This window comes from Juglans regia, chromosome 1 (assembly GCF_001411555.2).
Source record: "Juglans regia cultivar Chandler chromosome 1, Walnut 2.0, whole genome shotgun sequence".
Taxonomy (NCBI): domain Eukaryota; kingdom Viridiplantae; phylum Streptophyta; class Magnoliopsida; order Fagales; family Juglandaceae; genus Juglans; species Juglans regia.
The window spans coordinates 37,448,861-37,469,918 of record NC_049901.1 but is presented as its reverse complement, the minus strand read 5'-3'; the positions used below and the strand labels follow the sequence as shown (position 1 = coordinate 37,469,918).

Genomic DNA, 21,058 nt, shown 5'->3' with positions numbered 1-21,058 from the left:
TGTCACGGAATAAAGAATGAGAAAGCAACGGTTGAAACCTTTCATACTTCAAATTTTCTTAAACAAGTTGTTGCAGTTTGGATTTTTGTTGCTTGCTTGCTTGAAATATTACAGTAAGAGTCATTTGGTTGTAAAGCAATTCCTGGCAAACGACTTTTAGAATAACAAAATTAAATTTGAAGGCCTTCACACCACACACCGACCACATTACATAATTTGAATTAGAACAATGGGATCTTTCATGAAAATAACTAATGCATTGAAATTGAGGGCTAAAGAGAAAATTAAAAGCATCAAAGTCGAGAGAGGACCAAAGAGAGAATATGGTAGACTGAATATTGACAATGAACCTTGCAAACTGCAGAAGTTCAGTAGGTTCAGTAGCCAATAGACATCCCAAATTTCAATATATTGGACACAACCTCTAAACATTGACAAGGGCTAAAAGGATTTGATGTTACTCTATCACTCTCTCTCACTCTCAATCACTCTCTCTCTCTCTAGTATCTCGTATACACCACTTAATTACCTGTCCTCTCAACATATATAATTCCTACGTGCCACTTTACCTGCTGCTATCTCATGCTTTATGTAAGGAAAAAAAAAATTGATTAGGGCCACAAAAAAAGGGGGCAGATGTATATAACTTGGGCCTGTACAACCAAATTCCTCATGACTGCCAGAACACCTCCGGGTCACTGCTATACAATGAGAAGTCTTGAATTTCCTGGTTAGCCACGTGGCAATCAATGAGTCGTGCTTGGATAATCTTACACAGCACTAATCCACATGGAAGCATCCACCATTCACTTTCATCCCTGCATTTCCCATCACAACACAAACGGATGGCAAACACAGGAGTTCCAGATTATATGATTAGTTGTTGATATGGAGCATTCACTTTATAACTGAGAACAAAAGAATCAATAATTGAAATGTCAGCCGGTACACGTTACTTACACGCTAAAATTCCAGGACTGAAAGTTTAGATGCTTTTTACTTGAGTGGGTAGTATAATGAAGTATACCGCAAATGAAGGCAACCACCTGTTAAGAGAGAGAGAGAGAGAGTATTTTCAAGAACATTAGAATCATAAAAATGAACATCACACGTCTCTTCTTGGTAGCACGCAAGCTTAATTAGCCAAAATCAATCAGAAACAATTTAGAGTGTGCATGTGACAAATATGGAAGCACATTCCAAAGCCGTTTCAGCAGTCTATCTGTTACTAGTTTACAAGCCATATTAGTGGTAAAGTCTTTGTGCAATGATAAGGTACAACCTGGGTAAGTTATAAACGGTCCCAATTTGTCAGACGTGAAAACAGTACATTAACAGCAGTGAGAATACTACCATTTGAGCAATACAAGCATTCTCATACAATCTCATAAACCGCTTATTCAAATATAACCCAAATTGTTAATATTGTCGCTTCCATAGAGATAACTATTGAATTAGTAAAATTAAATGCTTTCTGAAAATTGATTCAATAAAATTAAATGCTTTCTGAAAATTGAAAAGAAAAGTATTCCAATTATTAATAGCAACGACTAGCACATTTCTGGAATAACAATGTCCTTGTTACTTTCTAATAATCTTTCTTGAATATGGAAGACATGGTTGAGAACAACTTACAACATTGATCAAGGATGTGATATTCCACAAAGCATATACACGGGCAAGACCTGCTGAGCGCCTAGGTCCATGACTAAACAAAGCACTGATTCCGGCTGGGAACGGAAATAATACACCAAGAGGAAGGACAAACAGAACTAAAAGGAAGTCCAACAGCGAAATAGAGTACATCTGTAGTAAAGTAAGCAGGACTAAACTAAAATCTCCTAGGAGTAGTATAGAGATGAACAAACCAACAAGATCCTGCAAAAATTTGAATGTGTGAGAATAGCATCTGGAAGATGCAACCAGATCTTTATAGTAAGGAAAGTATTAGCACATTCAGTCTACACTGCAAGCATCTTAACTACCTGATGGCCAACAGGTTTGGTATTATAAACTATGAAAGAGAAGGGATAACATATAGCCTTCTTCTGTTTAAGCATCCGTAAGCTCTTGGCATGCAGAATCCCTCCAAAATTCCTCCTGCACGTCACTGAATGCTCACAAACTCTCAAATGGTCTTGTGGATTTTCCCTATGAATTCTGTGCAAACTACATATAAAAGAAAAAGAAAATCAGGCATAGCTCTATTTTAAATAGTAACAGTAAACCAAGCAAACTATTACCATGACTGTTGCTCCGGTAGCAATGATATATCTTGACTACCAATTGATGGCTGCACACTTTCATTTTCAATAGCACATGTGAGAAGTCCAAAGTGGCAATATCCAGAAGCTGTAGGCTGAAACCAAGCTAGATCAACACGTACACCATATGAACTTAAAGTAGGGTTTGCATGGGTTTCAAGCCAGCTTATAACATGACCAAAAGATATCTTCATGTGCCCACGGCGAACTAAGCGTAATTGAGCATTTAGACCCGCCACAAGTCGATACCATATGGTCGGTGGAATAGACTGAAAGGTGGTCAAGTATAAAAATCAACAAAATTTCCTTGCATGAACTATATCAATATGCTATATATGAGTGCAAAAACTGAATAAAGGACAAGCTTAAAACATTATGGGCCACAAACCTGACTCATAAGGCAAGTAAGAATATTATCACTTTGTAGGCAAAAAGGAGCCATGTAACTTCCATCTCCTCCAAAAACTAGAGACATGGGAAATCTTTGATGAAGACGAGGAGGAAGATCAGATCTCTTTTCATCCCCACCAAGGAAAAAGTCCACATAAGCAAGCATCAGATCAGAAGTTGCAGCTACCTGCAACATAAGATGGTAAACATTAACGTGAGAATCATTGATCCATTAAGATCAAACAAAACAACAAGCCCTCTATCAGGTAAACAAGTGATCGCTAGCGAGAGCAATCAGCACCATAAGACTTTAAATCCTAGCAATCAAGAGCATTAACAGTTATAAATTTTTGAGCTCCATAAAAAAAAATAAAAATAAAAATCTTCAAGTATAAATACATCCAATGCGATAGCTGAAATCTTTGTTTAGTTCACAAAATAGGAAGGGTTTGACTTCTGTTAACTCATTAACTTCCAGACGAAGTCTAGGTCTTGAAAGATAATTAAGTTCAAGAATACTAATCCTACATATATTTTCTCAATAAAATTCTTTATATCTATTGAGAAGAAGAGAGGTTTCCGTTGAAGCAAGATCAATAAGCCTTTTTATCAACCATCAAAAGTTAAAAACCAACACAATGTTATCATAACTTCAAGGTAGAAAACCTGAGTTCAAGAATACTAATCCTACATATATTCTCTCAATAAAATTCTTTATATCTATTGAGAAGAAGAGAGGTTTCCGTTGAAGCAAAATCAATAAGCCTTTTTATCAACCATCAAAAGTTAAAAACCAACACAATGTTATCATAACTTCAAGGTAGAAAACCTGGAGAGTAGAAATAATGCTGCACATGATAAGAAGGTTATCCAAATGTAAGATATTAACATCCTTAATATCCTAAAAACTAACAAGTACAAGGAAAGACATTATAAATGTAGGGAAATTTTTTGGAGAACATGTTCTGAAGAAATTGACCTTTAGCCCTTCATATAGAGCACGTGAACGGCAAGAACGCAGGCAAGAATGATCATATTCTGATCGAACAAAGTCACGCAGTTGCTGTAATTTATTCTTTCGACACCGCTGTAGCCATGACCATGCAAGCGGATAAGCAAGCAGAGAGAGAATGCTGTAAACTGATCCTTCCCACCACTGATAAGCAGCTAAACCATTAATCCCATCCACAAATCTATTGAATGCATCCTCGTAACTGCCATGAAAATGAAACAATAAACTAACATTATTATGAATTAAGTGACTGCAAGATATGAAGCTATGAAGAAAAACTCGAGGACTTTACTAAACATAAATTTAATCATAACAAAATTCGAGGTATCACCATTGGTGCAGCAGAAACTAGCCACCAATTAATTGTGCAGCCGAGAGAGAAAGAGAGCTTACACAATGTCTTCTACTTGTTCAGGAGGGGAGTGAGGTAGATGCCAAGGTTCCTTGAAAGTATTTGGTCCCATGAAGTACATTCTATGCACATGAGTCTGAGATTCCTCTGTTCTATTTGTTTCCAAAACCTGAAAGCCAACTTATAGCCTTTAAAAGGGGTACAAAACTGCAACAGGCTTCATAAGTGATGTATATTAGATCATCATAAAGTGTGAGAAAGTATGAACAGAAAAGGAAGAAATTGGAGGCAGACCTCATTTAATGACTCTAGGAAAGGGAAGGAGTGATCTATTCGAGAGACAGGTTGAGCAGGAACAAGGGCCGGTAATTCATCTCCACCAACATATTTCATTCGTGCAACACTAAGCACTAGAGCCAAAAGAATTAGGATACCCAAGAGAATAAGACCAAATAACCATGGTCCACCAAAAGTGTATATCAGCTCTTCAAGTGCTGTATAACAATGTGGCATGTGAAATCTGTCAGATATGCACTTGTATGGACAAGGAGCCTCAGTAACACCACCTGTTGAAAGGATTGGAATGATAATTAAGCACCAATTTACCCACAGAGAGAGAGAGAGAGAGAGAGAGAGAGAGAGAGAGATCTAGAGGATTTATTTACATGATAAAACTATGACATCAAAGGTAGAATCTAGAGGAAAAAATAAAAAAAGGAAAAAGACATTTAAGCACACTCAAACAACACTTTCAAAAACCTCAGAAAGAAATTTTCTTATAGAGCTGCTTAAAGTAAAGCTTAAAGCAAAAATAAAGTCATCCTTTTGCCCACAGAAGCGAACAGGAGTAACTTAGAGATACCTCGAACGGTAAGATATCTGGCACGATGTGGAAGCTCATTCGATGGGCAATCATGACATAGGGCTCTATCAGACCCACTGACATTCTTATATGTGCCAACAGGGCATTCCTGCAGCACAATTTGCTCGTCACGTGTAAAGTCAAAACAAAAATGGCATAACAAAAGACCCAGACTAAGAAAGAGAAAATAATAAAAGTTTAATCAAAATATCAGTGAAAAGAAAATATAAAAGATGAAATGAACTATTCCATCAACAAACCGACAGTTATAGATCTAGCTACAGTTTAGAAGTTATGCCTCAAATAATTCAAAGCAATCAAATAAACTTGGGAGTCAATTACAGCTTTGAAGATATTACAACTACTCAATTATACAACTATCTTTTAACCCCACCATAGACATTATACAATTAGCAATACCCTATAGATCTAAAAAGAAGTCTAAAAAATACAAGATATGTTGATGGAAAATCTACCTCACAGAAGATGCCATGAAGCCCTTTGGGGCAGGCCTTCCCAGTAACAGTCCCGTTTTCCCCAGCACGGCCGTGACCTCTGCCAAATCCTCCCCTACAATTAGGGAGAAAAAGGAAGAAAAAGCTCAGAACAGAAATTACTGAAGAAAAAACCAGATCATCACAATGCTTGAGGATTTAGTTATGGGAGACCAAGAAATCATTGGTATTCACTTCCATGAGTTGTAACCTAATCATAATCTAACTACCCAGCACGGTGAAGACCCATTCCAAGAACATATATGTTAAGCAGGATTAGTATTTTTACCTATAATAAAAAAAAATGAAGCAAGTGCAAAGGAAAATCACTGAAGAGAATGTTACTAAGTAAAGGTATTTTAGGCCATGATGACAATTGGTTTGGACAACCTGATCATTCATCAGACACTACATATTACTAACAAAGATTAAATACATACACAGTATAAATGGTTCCTTTCACACTTGCTATGGGTAGATATGCATCCCCGACTGGTATATCTGACCAATGAAAGTGAACTCTTCCACCACCACCACCACCTCCACCATTGGGACTACCATGCCCTCCGACAGTTGATATAATAGAAGAATCACCTAGTGCCAAGGAATGAACAAACAAAAGAACAGTTCCACCGGATCCACCACCAGGTCCGATGCTCCTACTACCTTGCTTTCCAGCATCTCCACAGCTTTCTCCATCAGCTCTAAGTGAACCATTGAGATACAAACTTGATAATGAGTGCTCTATCGAACCCATCACTGTTTACCAAAAAAAAAAAAACCTGATATATTGATGAGTACCCATCCAAAATAAAATAAAATTAAACCAACATCTAATTTGGCCATGAGCGTTAACATATGAGCAAAAAAGGAGCTCATTAGGCTTAAAGGTGTAGTAATCCAGATTGAGTGTAGAAGGTTAGTGAATGGATCCCAAATTGCCCGGAAGGAGAAGTTATTGTGGGCTCAATCCAGGGTGTTATAAAAGGTACTAGAAAAATTAATTCCAGGAATTTCTATCTACTGTCAGAATGTGGACACAGCTAAAAATCTCAGCCATTTATTTTCCATTAGTTCTCATACTAAAGCATTAACTAGAGTCCCTATGTCACTCACAATTTGGAGTGTATATAGCCATTTTTCCTTTCTTTCAAGAAGAACTACACTAATAATCATCATAGAATATCCACCAAAAAGATAGAACCTGATAAATAGCCCTTTTTCCCAACTCTCTCTCTCTCTCTCTCTCTCTCTCTCTAAGTAAGAGAATAGCATATTCTTTTATAAGTCAAAGAAAGAATAAACGAGCAGGGCATATATTTCTAACAGAAAAATCACGAGATATTGCAGTTACTAGAAACCATTATGCTGTCCTCATTTCATTGAGAAGCAGCATTCCCCTTTACACCGAACTCACAATTATATAAAATACTATATTCAGATGTTTTAACTTCCAATACGGTTCCTCCTATTCAATATTTAAATCATTGGAGCTTTCTATAATTGTTAAGCTCTTGTTTATAGGTTTTTTATTGGTTTCAAGACTGTTAACATAGGATTACGTGCATCTCCAGCTAGTTTGAGATATATGGCAAACTTTGCAACATGAAAACTATAACTCGCAAGTGTCACTTAAACAAGTGATCCTGCAGAAATTCAAGCCCCTGACTCCTGAGGAAGCATGATGCGTAAGTGAAAAGCAAATAAGACCTTAGCACAGGCCTCAACTCCATATGGTTAGCATGGCACAATACCACATTGCAACAATCTTATCCAGACCACAAGTTACAAAAGCAACAATAGGAAAAAAATAATTACTAACTCAAGACATTCGACGACTTACCAATTATACCACCACCGGTAGTTGCACCAGCAAGGCTATCATTTCCACTGCCACTACCAAGCTCACAAGGTAAATCAGCATCTCCATATGCACCACCACCATCAATGAAACTGCCATTATAATATCCATCACCGCCTTTGCCACCATGTCCACCACCGCCACCTAGACCATTTTCAAAAATTCTTCCTTTACCCACCCCACCAGTACAGCCTACACGGAGTCCATGACGTCAATAATTTCTTGCAAAATTTTCACTTTCTAGATAGGTATCTTTTTTGCATACATCTTGTGTACATAAATAACGCCTTTGCGCTTTTTAATGAAATTCTTATTACTTATAAAAAAGGCAGTAAAGAATCCATAGAACATGATGTAACTGAGAACGCATAGTTCAGTTAGTTATGAAACTTAAATTTTCAGATGATATAATAAACTCCAGAACTAGAAAAAAAGATTTCCAAGGAATATTCTGTTTATCAATTGAAACCGGCACAAACTAGCTGGTAATTCACTGTATTAAAGTTTTTAACAAAAGAGGCAAAAGTAATACCCAGCCCAGATGCACTAATTGCTCCAGAAGATTGGACAACCACAGTTCTGACCCAGTGAAAATGAACAACAGATCCTCTTATAATGCCTTCAAGATTAATATCTTCAACCCTACAGATCTGCAGCAGTAAGCCAAGCCAATCATTTATCAGAGACGCAAAGGCAACACTCTTATTCACAGTGCATGAGCCATTCACTCATCTGAATAAGATAAGTACTTAGTGCTCAATCTGGCTAATGGAACACCTGAAGAGTGAAGGGCAACGTAGAGTTCACATTACAGTCTTCAGGTGGATGAAGTAGTTCCCCAGGGCAATCTGGGAGTCCACAGTAGAGCTGTGGCATCCTATCAAATTCAAAAGAATGAATATTAGACTGAATAAGTAATGACAGCGTTGAGCACTATAAAATATCACTTACATATCATTAGAACCACCATTGTCCAAGGGACCTTGCAGAACAGATCCAGGTCCAACCTTCATGTTATAAAGAGAGTACTGAGCACATGGTAAAGCTAAATAAAAATTTTAATTGTTGTGCAGTTATGGTTGCAAAATACCAGCATTCAGAAATCACAACAAAAAGCAGCTTAAGAACATACTGGAGAAAGAATGAAGTTGAAAAACATATATAAAATGGGCATGTATGCACCACAAAAAGGGGAGGGAAGGAGTAACGCCAAAAATCGTCTCAAAGATGCCAAAGTGTCTAGATATCTTAAATGATTTTGCAGTAATCATTTCGTAAATTAAACTGGCTAGTGAAGCTAACTGACAAATTTTTCTTATAAACCTTTCATACAGTTCCAAAGAAAGAATTCAAAACTACACGAAGAACCTTCAGCTTACATTGACACTATAAAATAATGATAGAATCAGCCGTTGTGCTTCAATCAGATTTCCTGGTCCAGACAAATTCAAATAACCTTGTCCATGAACTCCCAAATTTGCATTAGAATGTATCACAGAGGATCCCTGACAACCAAATATGCAAACATCATTCCTCACGTGAAAGCAATATAAAGCCAAATATTGGAGATTTTACTACCTTGAGAACTACTAAATTGCTGGCCTCAAGCAAAGACGTTGCCACAAGTGAATCAACTCCACCATCAATAAGCATTTTGGAATTCAACATCAGATGCATCTTGACAGACATTCGTAGAGCCCCATATATCTAAATATAATTGTAAGTAACAAAAATGTCAGGTATCTTATTCATAATCCATGATAAGAACTTAACAAAAGAAGAAGGTATATTCCTAATAATCCATCAAAAATATTTCACAAAAACGAGCACATGCAAAAAGATTGAGTTACATATGGAAAAGGAGGTGGTGTTACAAAGATTATGGAGAGATAATATTGCCTAAGTAAGGTTATATCATTCAGAAGGTATATAAATGGTGCCAACACAGAAAGAGTGAAATCTTTTAATATACATAGGAAAACACGTCACCACTAAACAAAAATGCTGAATCTAAACCCAAAACTAAAAAGCAAGCAAAAAAACGTGCTTCTCACTTGCCTTTACAACTGAGTCACTCATTAAAAGCTCTTCTGCCATTAACTCAAATTCTGATGTAGCAACATGTGCAAGCCCAAAGGTCAAAACTGCACCACACGTTAAGTGAATTTGGCCTCGAACCTGTTAAATGCATTGTCATTTTTAGTAAACAAAATGCATTGTCATTTTCTAAGCATTCTTGGGTTTAGTCTTTAGGAGTCAATTGCAGGACAGCGTTTCTAACCAAACTTTGAAAGTTTTAGTTTTGTCACTTCTTGAGGTAAGTAGTCATAAACCCAACAGACAAAAAATGACAAATTACCTCAAGAAGTGACAGACCTAAGGGCTCCTTTGGATACTTAGAATATCTAAAAATATTTGTGAATAGTATTGAAATTGTTTGTGAATAGTAGTCAAATGGTTTGAGTTAAGATGTTTTATTGGGTTTTGGGAAAAGATAGAAGAAGTTAAATAAAAAATATTAAAAGTTAAAAAATTGTTTGAATATACTTTTTTTATATTATTTTTTGTTTTGAAATTTGAAAAAGTTGTATTGTTTTTTGTATTTTGTTTGGAAGCTTGAAAAAGTTGTGTTGGATTTTGTGTTTGGATAAATGATTAGGTAATGATTAGATGAAAAAGTAAAAAATTTGAAATTGAAATGCGTTTTGTGTTTAAGTGATGTTTGGAACGAAATATTTGAGAATATCCAAGAATACCTAAGAATACCTTGTTACATAAACAAGGCCTAAAGCTTTCAAAGTTTGGTTAGAAATGCTGTCCTGCAACTGACTCCTATAAACTCTTTCCAAACCTCCTTTAAAAACAAAAAATATATATAAAAAAAAAAAAAAGGAAGAGGACGGTACCCCAAATCTTATAAATAAACTCTTCCCAAAATTCCTACCACATATTAGTTTGAATTAAATTTTCTCTACCTAATCCACACACTTTACCTGTACACGACTCCAGAACAAAGGAACCAAGGCCTTAGCATGATTTTCAATGTAAACATTTGTCCAAAGTGGCTGTTTAGGAAACTCTAACAGAAGTGTGTCCGTCGTCGTGGACCTATTGTGATTGCTCACAACAAGAATCCGAGGCACAGCATCATAATATGTCCCAGCAGCACCTGAGTTTTCAGGACAGCCTAAACTACTCCCTCCTGCAAACAAAATTACAAGCATGTGATAAAATAGATGTGGTTATTATTCTAGCAAATGCTGGATTATCACAGCCTGTGGTGATAGAGCTCCTCTAAGCATGGAGGAAAAAGACAGAAATGCCTATTCACTTACCACAAGCAATGGAACAACCGCAAATATTTTGAACACGACATTCGAAACTGGACCAAATTTTAATTTTTTCTTTTTCTTTTTCTAATAGGCAAAAACCATGCCAGTTGATGCATGAAAAAGTTATCAGCTGTAAATTCATTTTAGTTTGAAGAAAATATAGACCAATAGGAAATAGATGTATCAGAAGGCTAAAGCACCCCTGACCAAGCACTCCAGAATTTTTTTTTTTTTTTTTAATCGGTAAACAAGCACTCCAGATTTAAACCACTTCATAATCTGCAGTATCAAACACTCAAAACCGCAACTAATTATAAGAACCAAAAGTATCAAGTTAACAAAAAGGAATATCCAACATCCACACAATAGTATTCTTTCAAAAGGCAAGAAACTACAAATTATCTTTCTTTAAAATAATGTGAAATTTGAATTACAAAAAAGAAAAAATTACGATTCTTCAATCTTTTCACTAAGGTGAAATCTTCAGGTGCTTCCTAAAGCAAAAGCACACATTCCAATTGCTTCTCTAGGTCGTTTATATAAAAATCTTATACAAGATAACAAGAAGACTGCCTTATTTCTTTTAAAGTTTTAAACTTGAAGTATATACTAACCATATTGTTTCATAGAAATAGATTTTACATTCTTTACCCTTTTCATTCAAATAGAATATTTGATTCATGCGTCTTATGTTCATTACTATGATTTTATACTTAAAACTGCCCCTCCTAGTAATCATGTAGTCTAAAGCTTTATGAGGCAAAGTTTATCGTGGACTAGAAGTTCAAGTTAAAGAATTTGCCGTCAACCCACAACCTCCAATGCCGCAAGATACCAATTTGTCGGTATCAATTCAGACATCTTGTGACAGCAACAATGGAACTATTGAGGAGGTACGGGATTTGAATGCATGAGATGATGGTGGGGAATATGGGTTTGCCATTGGTGCCTTGCAAGGAGGAATGTTTGGGGCCTGGTCTACAGTTGGGAGTTGTGTCTAGGGAAGATGTTGTCCCCCTGGTATCTCTTCCTCTGATAAACAATATAGCTGGTTCATCATCAGATTGGGTTTTGCAAAAGGTTAACGAGATACCGTAATGTGTAGGGATTACATGTGGAGGATTTGACGACCAATTCACAGCACTATTCACTACAATTGAGGCGGGTCACTCACTTGAAACAAAATCAAGATTTAAGAAGAGCAGGGAGTTAAAGCGCCTTACTTGGGCAATCAACTACGATGCAAAGGGAGGTAGTACAAGTCAAGAGAGGACTAGAGGGAGGGCAGGAGTATGAAACCCTTTCCGTCCTCATAGGATCATTTGGGTGGAGTTTTAGTCTTGTGGGAAATAAGGGGTTGGGGTAGTTACTATGATTTGCTTTGCTTTGCTTTGGGGAGGCATGTTTTGTCCCAATCAGGCTTGGTATATATTGGATAGATTTCTAATCTCTCCCTCTTGAGCAATGTTCATTAGGGGCTCTCTATTATGGACTAGGTGCTTTCTCTTATATACACCCAGTGTACTTGGTTACACCTATGATATAAATACATTTTTACTTATCAAAAAGGAAAAAAAAAAAAAAAGGGTTCAAGTTAAAGAAAACCATACATTTTGTGCGTACTCTTTACCTTTTTCTATCTATAAAACACATGCATAACAAATTAAATCATCATGTGTAACAACTGCCCACCACCCGGGACAAAAAAAAAAACTTGCAAATAAACCATTCTTCCTCCTCTCTCCTTCTATAATCATTATTATCATTTTAACAAACTACTATAAACATAGCAATTGACAGTTTTCACTAAAACTAATTTGTCAACAAAAATTAGATCAGGGCATATATACCTCTGGTGATACTTCAATTAGAAAGCACACAAGATTGGTTCAAATATACCCCCGACTGACCCAGAAAAGACAGCTCATTCTTTTAAGAATAAAAAGCTAAATACCAAGATAAATAATCCGAGTCCGAGTCTCACCATGAACAAAGATTTGCGTATCATCATGCCTGCTGAAAACATGGATGGAGACTCTTCCACCCCCACCTCCAGCAAAACCATTTCCACCGGTGGCGCTTATCCTGCCATTTCCAATCCTGTTGTCCACAGGATACCATTAGCCGATTATGTTTCTAAGCCACTTATGGAAAATAATTTACTGGAAAGTATCTCTGTACAGTTCACTTTACGGTCCCCAAAAGATGGAGTGCGAGGGTCAACATGAAGTCTATTGGATGTTCATGACAAAGGTTAAAATTCTAAACTATACATGGTAATTAAAACATTCTCATATAATCTGGAGTAAAGAGTATAATATAAAGCTGAAAACTCGTTCCTGGATCGTGAACTATTAGAACTTGTCTTTCTTTATATTGAGATGCAGGTTATGTGTGGTTTTACACGCAAAAAAAGCAATTCTTGAGCAAAACATATGGAACGCGTGAAACAGTAGGAGGAAAAATGACAAGAAGAATACGAGGAGACAAACCAATAGCTAACAATTCATAATCGATTGCACAAACAATTTGCAAAAGCATTAGTTGATTATATAGTTTCATAGAAAATCTGCGATACGTAGAGGGAGGGAGAGAGAGAGAGAGAGAGAGAGAGAGAGTTACATTCTTTGAGCGTTAACGAAAATGCTGCCACCAGAGCCTCCTCCACCCTTAACACCGCCATCGCCTCCATCCGCGAATAGATTCCCGCTAACCTGAAGTGTAGTATTCACCTCAATCCAAATCCTCCCACCTCCTTCCCCACCATAATTCACTTCTTTAACAGTTGTCCCACCCTTGCTTCCATAACTCCCGGGCACATCCAAAGACGACCACGAGTAGGCGTCCCCGCCCCAGATATCGTCCGGGAGCTTCTTGTTATCGGAAACACAGCTAGCACCCCTCCCGCCATGCCCTCCGCCTGCACCCTCAACCCCATCGGGGCTGCCACTAGTCTGCGCGGGGGGTGCACCCGCCAACGCAGTCACATTGATCTTTGACCCCTCAAACAAACTCGCATTCCAAGCATTCACCGTCACCGACCCGGCAACTATAGTCGAATTACTACTCAAACAAAATTCCCCGCTCAAGTTAACCGTAATTGAGCAACCCAATGCCGTACAGCTCAAACTCACACCAGGAAGTATATATAAGCTTCCATTTCCTTCTATATATACATCATCGACAAAAATTAAGCTAGAGTTGAGTACGCACGAGGTGTTGAGGGACCCAATCCCGTAAAGATCGTCCTCGCACGTGAGCGACGGAGGGTGAGGTGGTGGAGGAGGAGCCGGCGGCGACGGCGGCGTGTAATCGCCCTGAAATGCGTCAAAGTCGTACCCGATGATCGAGAAAGCATCATCCGAATCTTCGGAGAGGCAAGCGTTGATGGCGGAGAGAGTGAGGAAGCTAAGAAGGAAGAAATGGAAGGTGGGTGAGGAGGAAGCGCGGGCCATTGGAGGAGGTGACAGTCATTACAGAAGCGAATAAACCCCAAAAAAGAAAAAATGTGAGTGATTGAGGAAGGGGGGTTGGAGTTAGGGCTAATGTAAAAGAAAGACAGGTAAACCCTAATTCAGAAAGAGGGGTTGGAGAGATTCTGTGGAGGAGGGGGTTTAGGTAACTTGCATGTTGAGGAGGAGGAGGAGGAGATTAAATTGAATGAATTCGAGGGCGTTTTGGGTGTGAAATTAGGGCAGGTGTGAAATTAGGGCAGAATTTCAGAAAAATACGTGAAGAAGCTTTAGCTGAGAGGCCGTGTTTGGGAAATTTCCTTTGGGATGAGGGAAAGAAACAGAGGAATGGGTAGGACAGAGAAACGCAAAGGAGAAGAGTACAGCTACGCACAGAAATGTACGTGTGCGCGGCACGTGTGCTACTTCTTTAAGGCTGCTACTGTTACGTGCTACACGTGCCTCAGATTTGGTTTTTGGTTTTTTCTTTTTCTTTTTTTTTACATTTCAAATTCTTTGCCTTTGATTTTGATATACTTTTTCTCTTTTTTTCTTTTTTTTACAAAACAATAAAAAAATATTAAAGTCTGTTTTGGAATTGAACTGAGAGATTAACTCAATTTTGTCTAAGTCTAACATTTAAATACTCAACTCTCAAATTTTTAAATTTATCTCAATTCAAAACTTTTTTACAAATGAAACTCACAATCTTTTTCAACTCAACACCTTTTTACACGCGAGATCCATAACTTTTTTTAACTTCTCATAAATATATATCTTAACATTCAAAGACATTTAAATTCATCTTAAATAAATTTCATAAAACTAATTCCATCATTTTAACTTACTACTATTAAAAAATTTCGCTTATCTCAACTTATAAACGGGCCTAATATTTACAAATACTAAATAAGGGATAGAGAACTACGCATTGTTTGTGAAATAATTAATGAGAAATCATGAATTTAAATCACCAAATAATATTAATACACGTGAAATTAGATTTATATTAATTATTCTTATCCATTAACATAATGACATTATTACGTTAACAGGATTGAGACAGGGCAGAATTATGTTGTAGATGGGGGGTGGTATTAAAAATTAGTCTTATATATTGTATAATTACAATTTTAAGTATAAATATTCTTAAAATATTTAAAATTATCCCCAACACTCAAATATACATTATACCATTCAAATATCCTTCATTAATATAATAATCTTAATTTGAAATCTCTATCTCTATTTATTTATTTTTAGTGTGCATTGTGCGGTTTGTTTAGTTTCATATCAATGATATTATATAAGTTTTTATTATCTTTCTGAGCTTATATAGTTACATAATTTTATTTTTTTTTCTCATCTAGGTCATTCTCGATTTCATTGAGTTTCTTGTCTATCACATGTACATAATCTTCATTTACAACCTTTGAGATTTTTTAACTACATATTAATCAGTTAACTAATTAGAAGTTTCAAGAGAGTTTATCTAGGCACAGATTTATCTAGATTGATGATTGATGAGACGTTTCTAGAGAGATAGAAAGAGTATGTGAAGAATTTATTTTCTTTTATGAATAACTAATAGTAATACATTTATACAATAAAAATCTAACGACTTTTATATTATTAGATACTTTTTCAGGTTTATTCTTGATCTATAAATTTTTCTTAAAGTTTAGAAAAATATGAATAAGTTGAAAACAATTATATAATTTTATAACTTATAATTATTTTTTTATATAATCACATGCAAAAAGTACATATTATTTATGCTGACATGCACGTATCGCACAATTTACGATCTACCTGATACCAAATTCTAGTTCCATCCCTGGTTTGAGATATTGCAATATGATTCTAGTTTATCTCACGAGAATGTCCATGATTCTCCCTATTTGTTTTTGAGAGAATTTCTATCATTCTCCCACATCAATTTTTGTTTTATGATCTCTTTTCGAACTCGTCTAAATCCTTTTCAAAAACTCGCCAATAAATAAAGATGTTATCAAAAGTCTAGAGAATATCTAATCTTGATTTTATTCGATGCTATTCTAAGTGAGATTTGGGACATGTTTGGATATGAGTAATATTCACTTACAGTGCAGTAGTTTGTCATCTACAATCAAAACTTCTTTCCAAACATACAAAACTCCTCGTCTCAATATTTTTTTACTTTTTCATTAAAAACATGTTATTTTAATAAAAATAAATCAATTTAAGGTTAGACCCAACACTATCATCTCGCACTTTAACAAATGTATTAAAAGCATATTATTTTAATATATAATTCATGGGTAGAACCTAATACTCCTACAAAAATCTATAAAATTTTCATTCCAACTTTATTTTTTTATTATTCATGAAAAGCTTTTCAACTCTTACTCCAAACTTCACCTTAGAATCAAACCTACTTAAAGTAAAGTGATCATAGTAGATTTTTCTTGATTTTCAATTCGAAATCAAGAAATTAGCTATTATTTTACTTTCTATACATGCCATTTAAAGATTTTTTTTTTTACTTTTTTTAGTCTTTCTCTCTCATCTTTTAATTCATTTTATGAGTTAGTTACTCTATATGTTCTAATAGTCAGATTTTTCTTCCAAATAATTAATTTGATAACATTATTTCTATTTATGTAAGTATGACAAATAACTTTTTGATTTTGTAAGATACTAATAATAAATTACAAATAATCAATATCTTTGAAACTATTTCCAGAGTTAAAATACCACTGCACACTAATTAAGGAATTCAAAAAGTATTGCTGCATATAGTCGTGGAGTGTATGAGTATCGTGCAATTATTTTGGAAAATAGTGGAGTCTACTATCAAAAATTAATTTTTTTTCATGTAAGTTCCGTATTTATTCATTTTTTTCAAAAAGATTGCGCAGCGCTTGCGCATTCTATGACTACAAATATCATTTCTCATTAGAAAAAAGTACATAAAATGAAAATAGTTGGAAACTGACCCATTGGTTCAATAACGAGATCAAGCCAAGCGACACACCCACCCAATTTAGCTTATGGAACTGCTTCGTTCCATCGGCATGGAAACGAAGAAAAAGAAACAAAAAATGAAGGGAAATATATTTTCTACTAAGAAAGAGAGAATTTATGTTGCATAGATGACTAACACAAGAATAGGTGAATTGGTTTGTTTTTCAAAATTAACAATTATAAACCAAATACATAATATAAATTATGAACAAAATACGAATCAGTAGGAAATATAAAGAGTAAGAGTAAAAAAGAAGCAAACTCAGTATTTTAACGAGGTTCAGTTTCACTGCCAACGTCTTCACCTCTAGCTATCCCTTGATGATTCCTAAATTCACTATTCAATCTCATTCAGATGGAGATATAAACTGATTACACCTTTGGGCAGTACCACTACAAAAAATCCGTGTAAAACACCCTCTACTTGCAATCACCATGCACGTGGTGATTCAACTATTCCCTGTATAAAACATCTTTTACACCCACAAAGGTTATACACATCATTTTACTGATACAACAGCTGATAGTGAGTATGTTATTAGAAAACACTCCTCAATGAGTGAAATAAAAAAAATACAACGCAAACTATATATCTCTAAAAATAAATAAGGGTTAAGGCTTAATGCTTAGAGAAGAAAAATTAAAACATTTAAATGATTGTTGTAAAACTTACAATTGATGTGAGTATACTCTTATTATAAATTTAAAGATCTCAATTGAGCTATTTATAGGTATCTGAGACTTCATTTTTAAATTTAAAAAGATTCACATATAAAAAAGGAGCACCACTCACTTTTCAAAACTTTCAAATAAAAGTTTCTCATTTTTGCAATTGTATAAAACAACATTATTCACTTTTCGAAATTTTCAAACTTAATTTTTTACTTTTCGCATATGACAAAATGAGCATTATTTACTTTTTAAAAATTTTCAAATAAAAACATCTGCATTTTGTATATGTCAAAAAGAGCATCAATCACTTTTCAAAATTTTCAAACATAACATGCAAATGTGGAAGATGACAATTAATCATCTTTTAAATTTTCTAAAATCAAATTTTTAATCATGTCATACACATGTGAAAGATGACAATCAATCATCTTTCAAAAACTCAAACTTCAAATTTTTAATTTTCAAATATATCATGCACATGTAGAAAATACAATTTGATGCTTTCTGTGAAAAGATTAATTTTGAGTTTTAATCCAATTTCAAATTTTATCAAGAAACTTACAAAATTACTCTAAAAACATTATTTGCGAGCTTGTTCCCTTTCTTGCTCATGTTTAGTTCTATTGTGTAGATAACTTGAGTTTGAAACTCTTTTATATTTGAATTCATTTGTTATAATCAAAATTCATATATAATTATATAATTATATAAAATATTGGATTCAAAATCTCTCCCTTTTTGATAATGACAAATTAGTAGAACTCTAAGGCCTATAGTGATACTTAAGCTTCCCCTGAGAATGTGTGTTAGTTTTTCAAACAATAGATAAACATAATTCCAAGCATATATAACAAGCTTAATAATTCAAAAGATGTTAATTTAAAATAAAGCATTAGAAAGAACATGTTAATGTTCTAGCTCTAAAACTTCTCCCCCTTTTGACATCATTAAAAAGGAACTGTAGTAACCAATTGATTAATAAAAAATGTGCGTTAGAAAAAACTGTGGAGAGCTTAATAATTGAAGTCGCCTGGGATCCAAAAAGTGCTGTGAAATCTTGAGGCCTAGCTCTATCAACTTAGTGTGGAAAGATATTCAAATCCACTTGATGTTGTTGACAAACGAGATTTTGCAAAGATTTGAAAGTTCTGGGATTCTATTTAAAAATGATCATTTTCACCCATTGGATACTCTAAAACAAATCTCACATTACTCTTTGGCCTAGTTTCTATTTATTTAGAACGTGGCCGTGAAACTTTCTTCCATTAATGTTCCAGATTTGAATCAAGAACTATTTACGCCTCAACCACTCATTTTCTCTTATGAGTCTGTCAATACCATGATAAAAGCATAGATTCATTTTTTGATAGGATTGATTCTGAGGTTGTTGTAGAATCAACAACTATCAATGCTCAATATGTTGTCTCTGTTATGACCATGTATCAAACATTATTGGCGAGAGTGAGTGATGTTGATTAGCTTAATAATCAAATATCTGAATTGCGTCAAAATCTTGTTAACAAAGATAGAAAGAATAAAAAATAAAGCAAAAAAATAATGAGTTGAAAAAATTTGCGGACTGATATGCTCATGACATGCAACCACAAATAGAAGAGTTGGAACGAGATTGTAACACTCCGCTTCCCAAAAAGACATTTTAGAATTTTCGGGGAGCCGGTGTGCTACTACTAAACTTGAATTTAAAAACTTTTTCTTTTTAACAACGCGCCAGATACGAAAGTCTCCTTAAATAAAACAAACTTTAATAAGTACTGAAAATCTAAACTAGAGTCGGCGGAAGCACTTATAAAAAAAAATACGGAAGTCTCATATGCTTATCAAAATAATTTATTTTAAATATAAAGCATAAAAATAATCATAGCATAATCTGTCTAGGCCTCTGCCTCGCCTCCCTGGGTCAAGTCCTGTCCTGCAGTCCGATCTTCATAAATGTCATCACCTGAGGTGGTTTAAAATCAAGAAAAAAAATTAAAATGAGTCGAATACTCAATAAGTAACACATCATACAATAAACATAATAAACATTAGGTTTCTTAAAAAGCGTGCATATTTATAAATACATTCATAAATAAAATGAACATGAACATAAACTTATATTTCACTTGTCATAGGTTGTTACCCACTGTTGACCTCCATGAGTTAGGGTTAGCAAATCTAGGTAGATTCTGATTCCGCCCGTGGTTGCAGGTTGTGGAATCCATACATAAGGAAGACATACTGGATGCACTACCAGCATGCACGACCTGGCAATGCAATATGCCCATAACACAGGTACCGTTTTCATAACATAACATAAGCCGTTACATATTTTATCATAATCATACTTTGTCATAATCATACTTGCATACTTGTCATATCATAGATTTCAAAAGAAATCACATGCATAATTGTCATATCTTGTCATATCATATCATAGATTTCAAATGAAATCACATTATTTCATAAATGTCGTGATACATGTTTCATCGCATAAAATCATGATTTTTCATAAAATACTTTAATGCATAAATCTTCACATAAAATCATGCATGGTTTTTCATAATTTATTTTAATGCATAACTCTCACATAAAATCATGACTTTTCATAAATATGTTGATGTATAACTCATTTCATAAAATCATGATTTGTCATAAATAGCTTAATGCATAATACTTCACATAAAATCATGGATTTTTTATAATTTTATCATGTCTTGGGTACGTAAAAAGGGGCTTCCAATGAAGGCATACATGCACAATATCTTTTATAAAAAGACAAGTAGTTCACCGTACATATGTGTAAGGATATAATCATGCTACTTACCTTGCAATGTTAATCCACTATTTTCAGCACGTAATCGGTCGCCTATAAAAATAAACATTTATTTTGCATAAATTTCTAATTAAACAAGTAATTTTATTGAAAATCTAAACAATTAAAAATACCCTATATTTTCTAAACCTAAAATCTTCATAACACTGAATTATTCTAAACTGTTAATCTTTGTAATAAAAAGACTTAACTAGTAGATAAGAGCCTACGTAAACATTAAAACTCAAAATAAAATATAAGTTCAATAAGTATGCAGTTTGGCGTATAACTAAGGACAAATATGTAATTAAAAAATAAAAATCTACCCCTGTAGTTGAAACTGACATAAGGCCTAGGGATTTATATTAATAGTAGGCGTATTCTTCTCAAGCCTTGCGATATTCTTACCGAGGGAGGAATCATGCGACGAAGCGGGGGGTGGCGAGTGTGGCGGCAAAGCTCTGAGAAAGAGAGAGAGAGAGAGAGAGACGAAGAGTGAGAGAGTTATGAAAGAGAGAGAGAGAGAAACTAAATCTTAGAGAGATTACG

At 34.8% G+C, this 21,058-nt stretch overlaps 2 protein-coding genes across 2 annotated transcripts in view; one reads left to right on the top strand and one right to left on the bottom strand.

The window, feature by feature from the left end:
• The window catches only part of LOC109009972 (deoxyhypusine synthase), an 871,604-nt gene that overhangs the window by 530,293 nt on the left and 320,253 nt on the right, over positions 1–21,058 (top strand). The gene's annotated exons all lie outside the window — the stretch shown is intronic.
• LOC109010247 lies at positions 308–14,375 on the bottom strand. Its single transcript, XM_018991024.2, has 22 exons — positions 13,190–14,375; positions 12,552–12,667; positions 10,229–10,437; positions 9,294–9,413; positions 8,814–8,942; positions 8,615–8,740; positions 8,187–8,242; positions 8,013–8,112; positions 7,768–7,885; positions 7,218–7,427; positions 5,815–6,133; positions 5,357–5,450; positions 4,881–4,989; positions 4,313–4,584; positions 4,060–4,187; positions 3,634–3,868; positions 2,653–2,841; positions 2,244–2,533; positions 1,986–2,169; positions 1,636–1,878; positions 961–1,046; positions 308–818 (listed from the first exon to the last, which is right to left on the bottom strand). The coding sequence occupies exons 1-22, from the start codon at positions 14,020–14,022 to the stop codon at positions 671–673; spliced, it is 4,314 nt and encodes a 1,437-aa protein (XP_018846569.1). The 5' UTR covers positions 14,023–14,375; the 3' UTR covers positions 308–670.

Excerpts from the sequence above, each read along its gene's own strand:
- LOC109010247 (XM_018991024.2), bottom strand. The coding sequence starts at position 14,022 with ATGGCCCGCGCTTCCTCCTCACCCACCTTCCATTTCTTCCTTCTTAGC. Across the intron at positions 7,886-8,012 it reads CGTTGCCCTTCACTCTTCAG|ATCTGTAGGGTTGAAGATAT; the intron begins GTGTTCCATTAG and ends TTACTGCTGCAG. Across the intron at positions 4,188-4,312 it reads TCCTAGAGTCATTAAATGAG|GTTTTGGAAACAAATAGAAC; the intron begins GTCTGCCTCCAA and ends GTTGGCTTTCAG.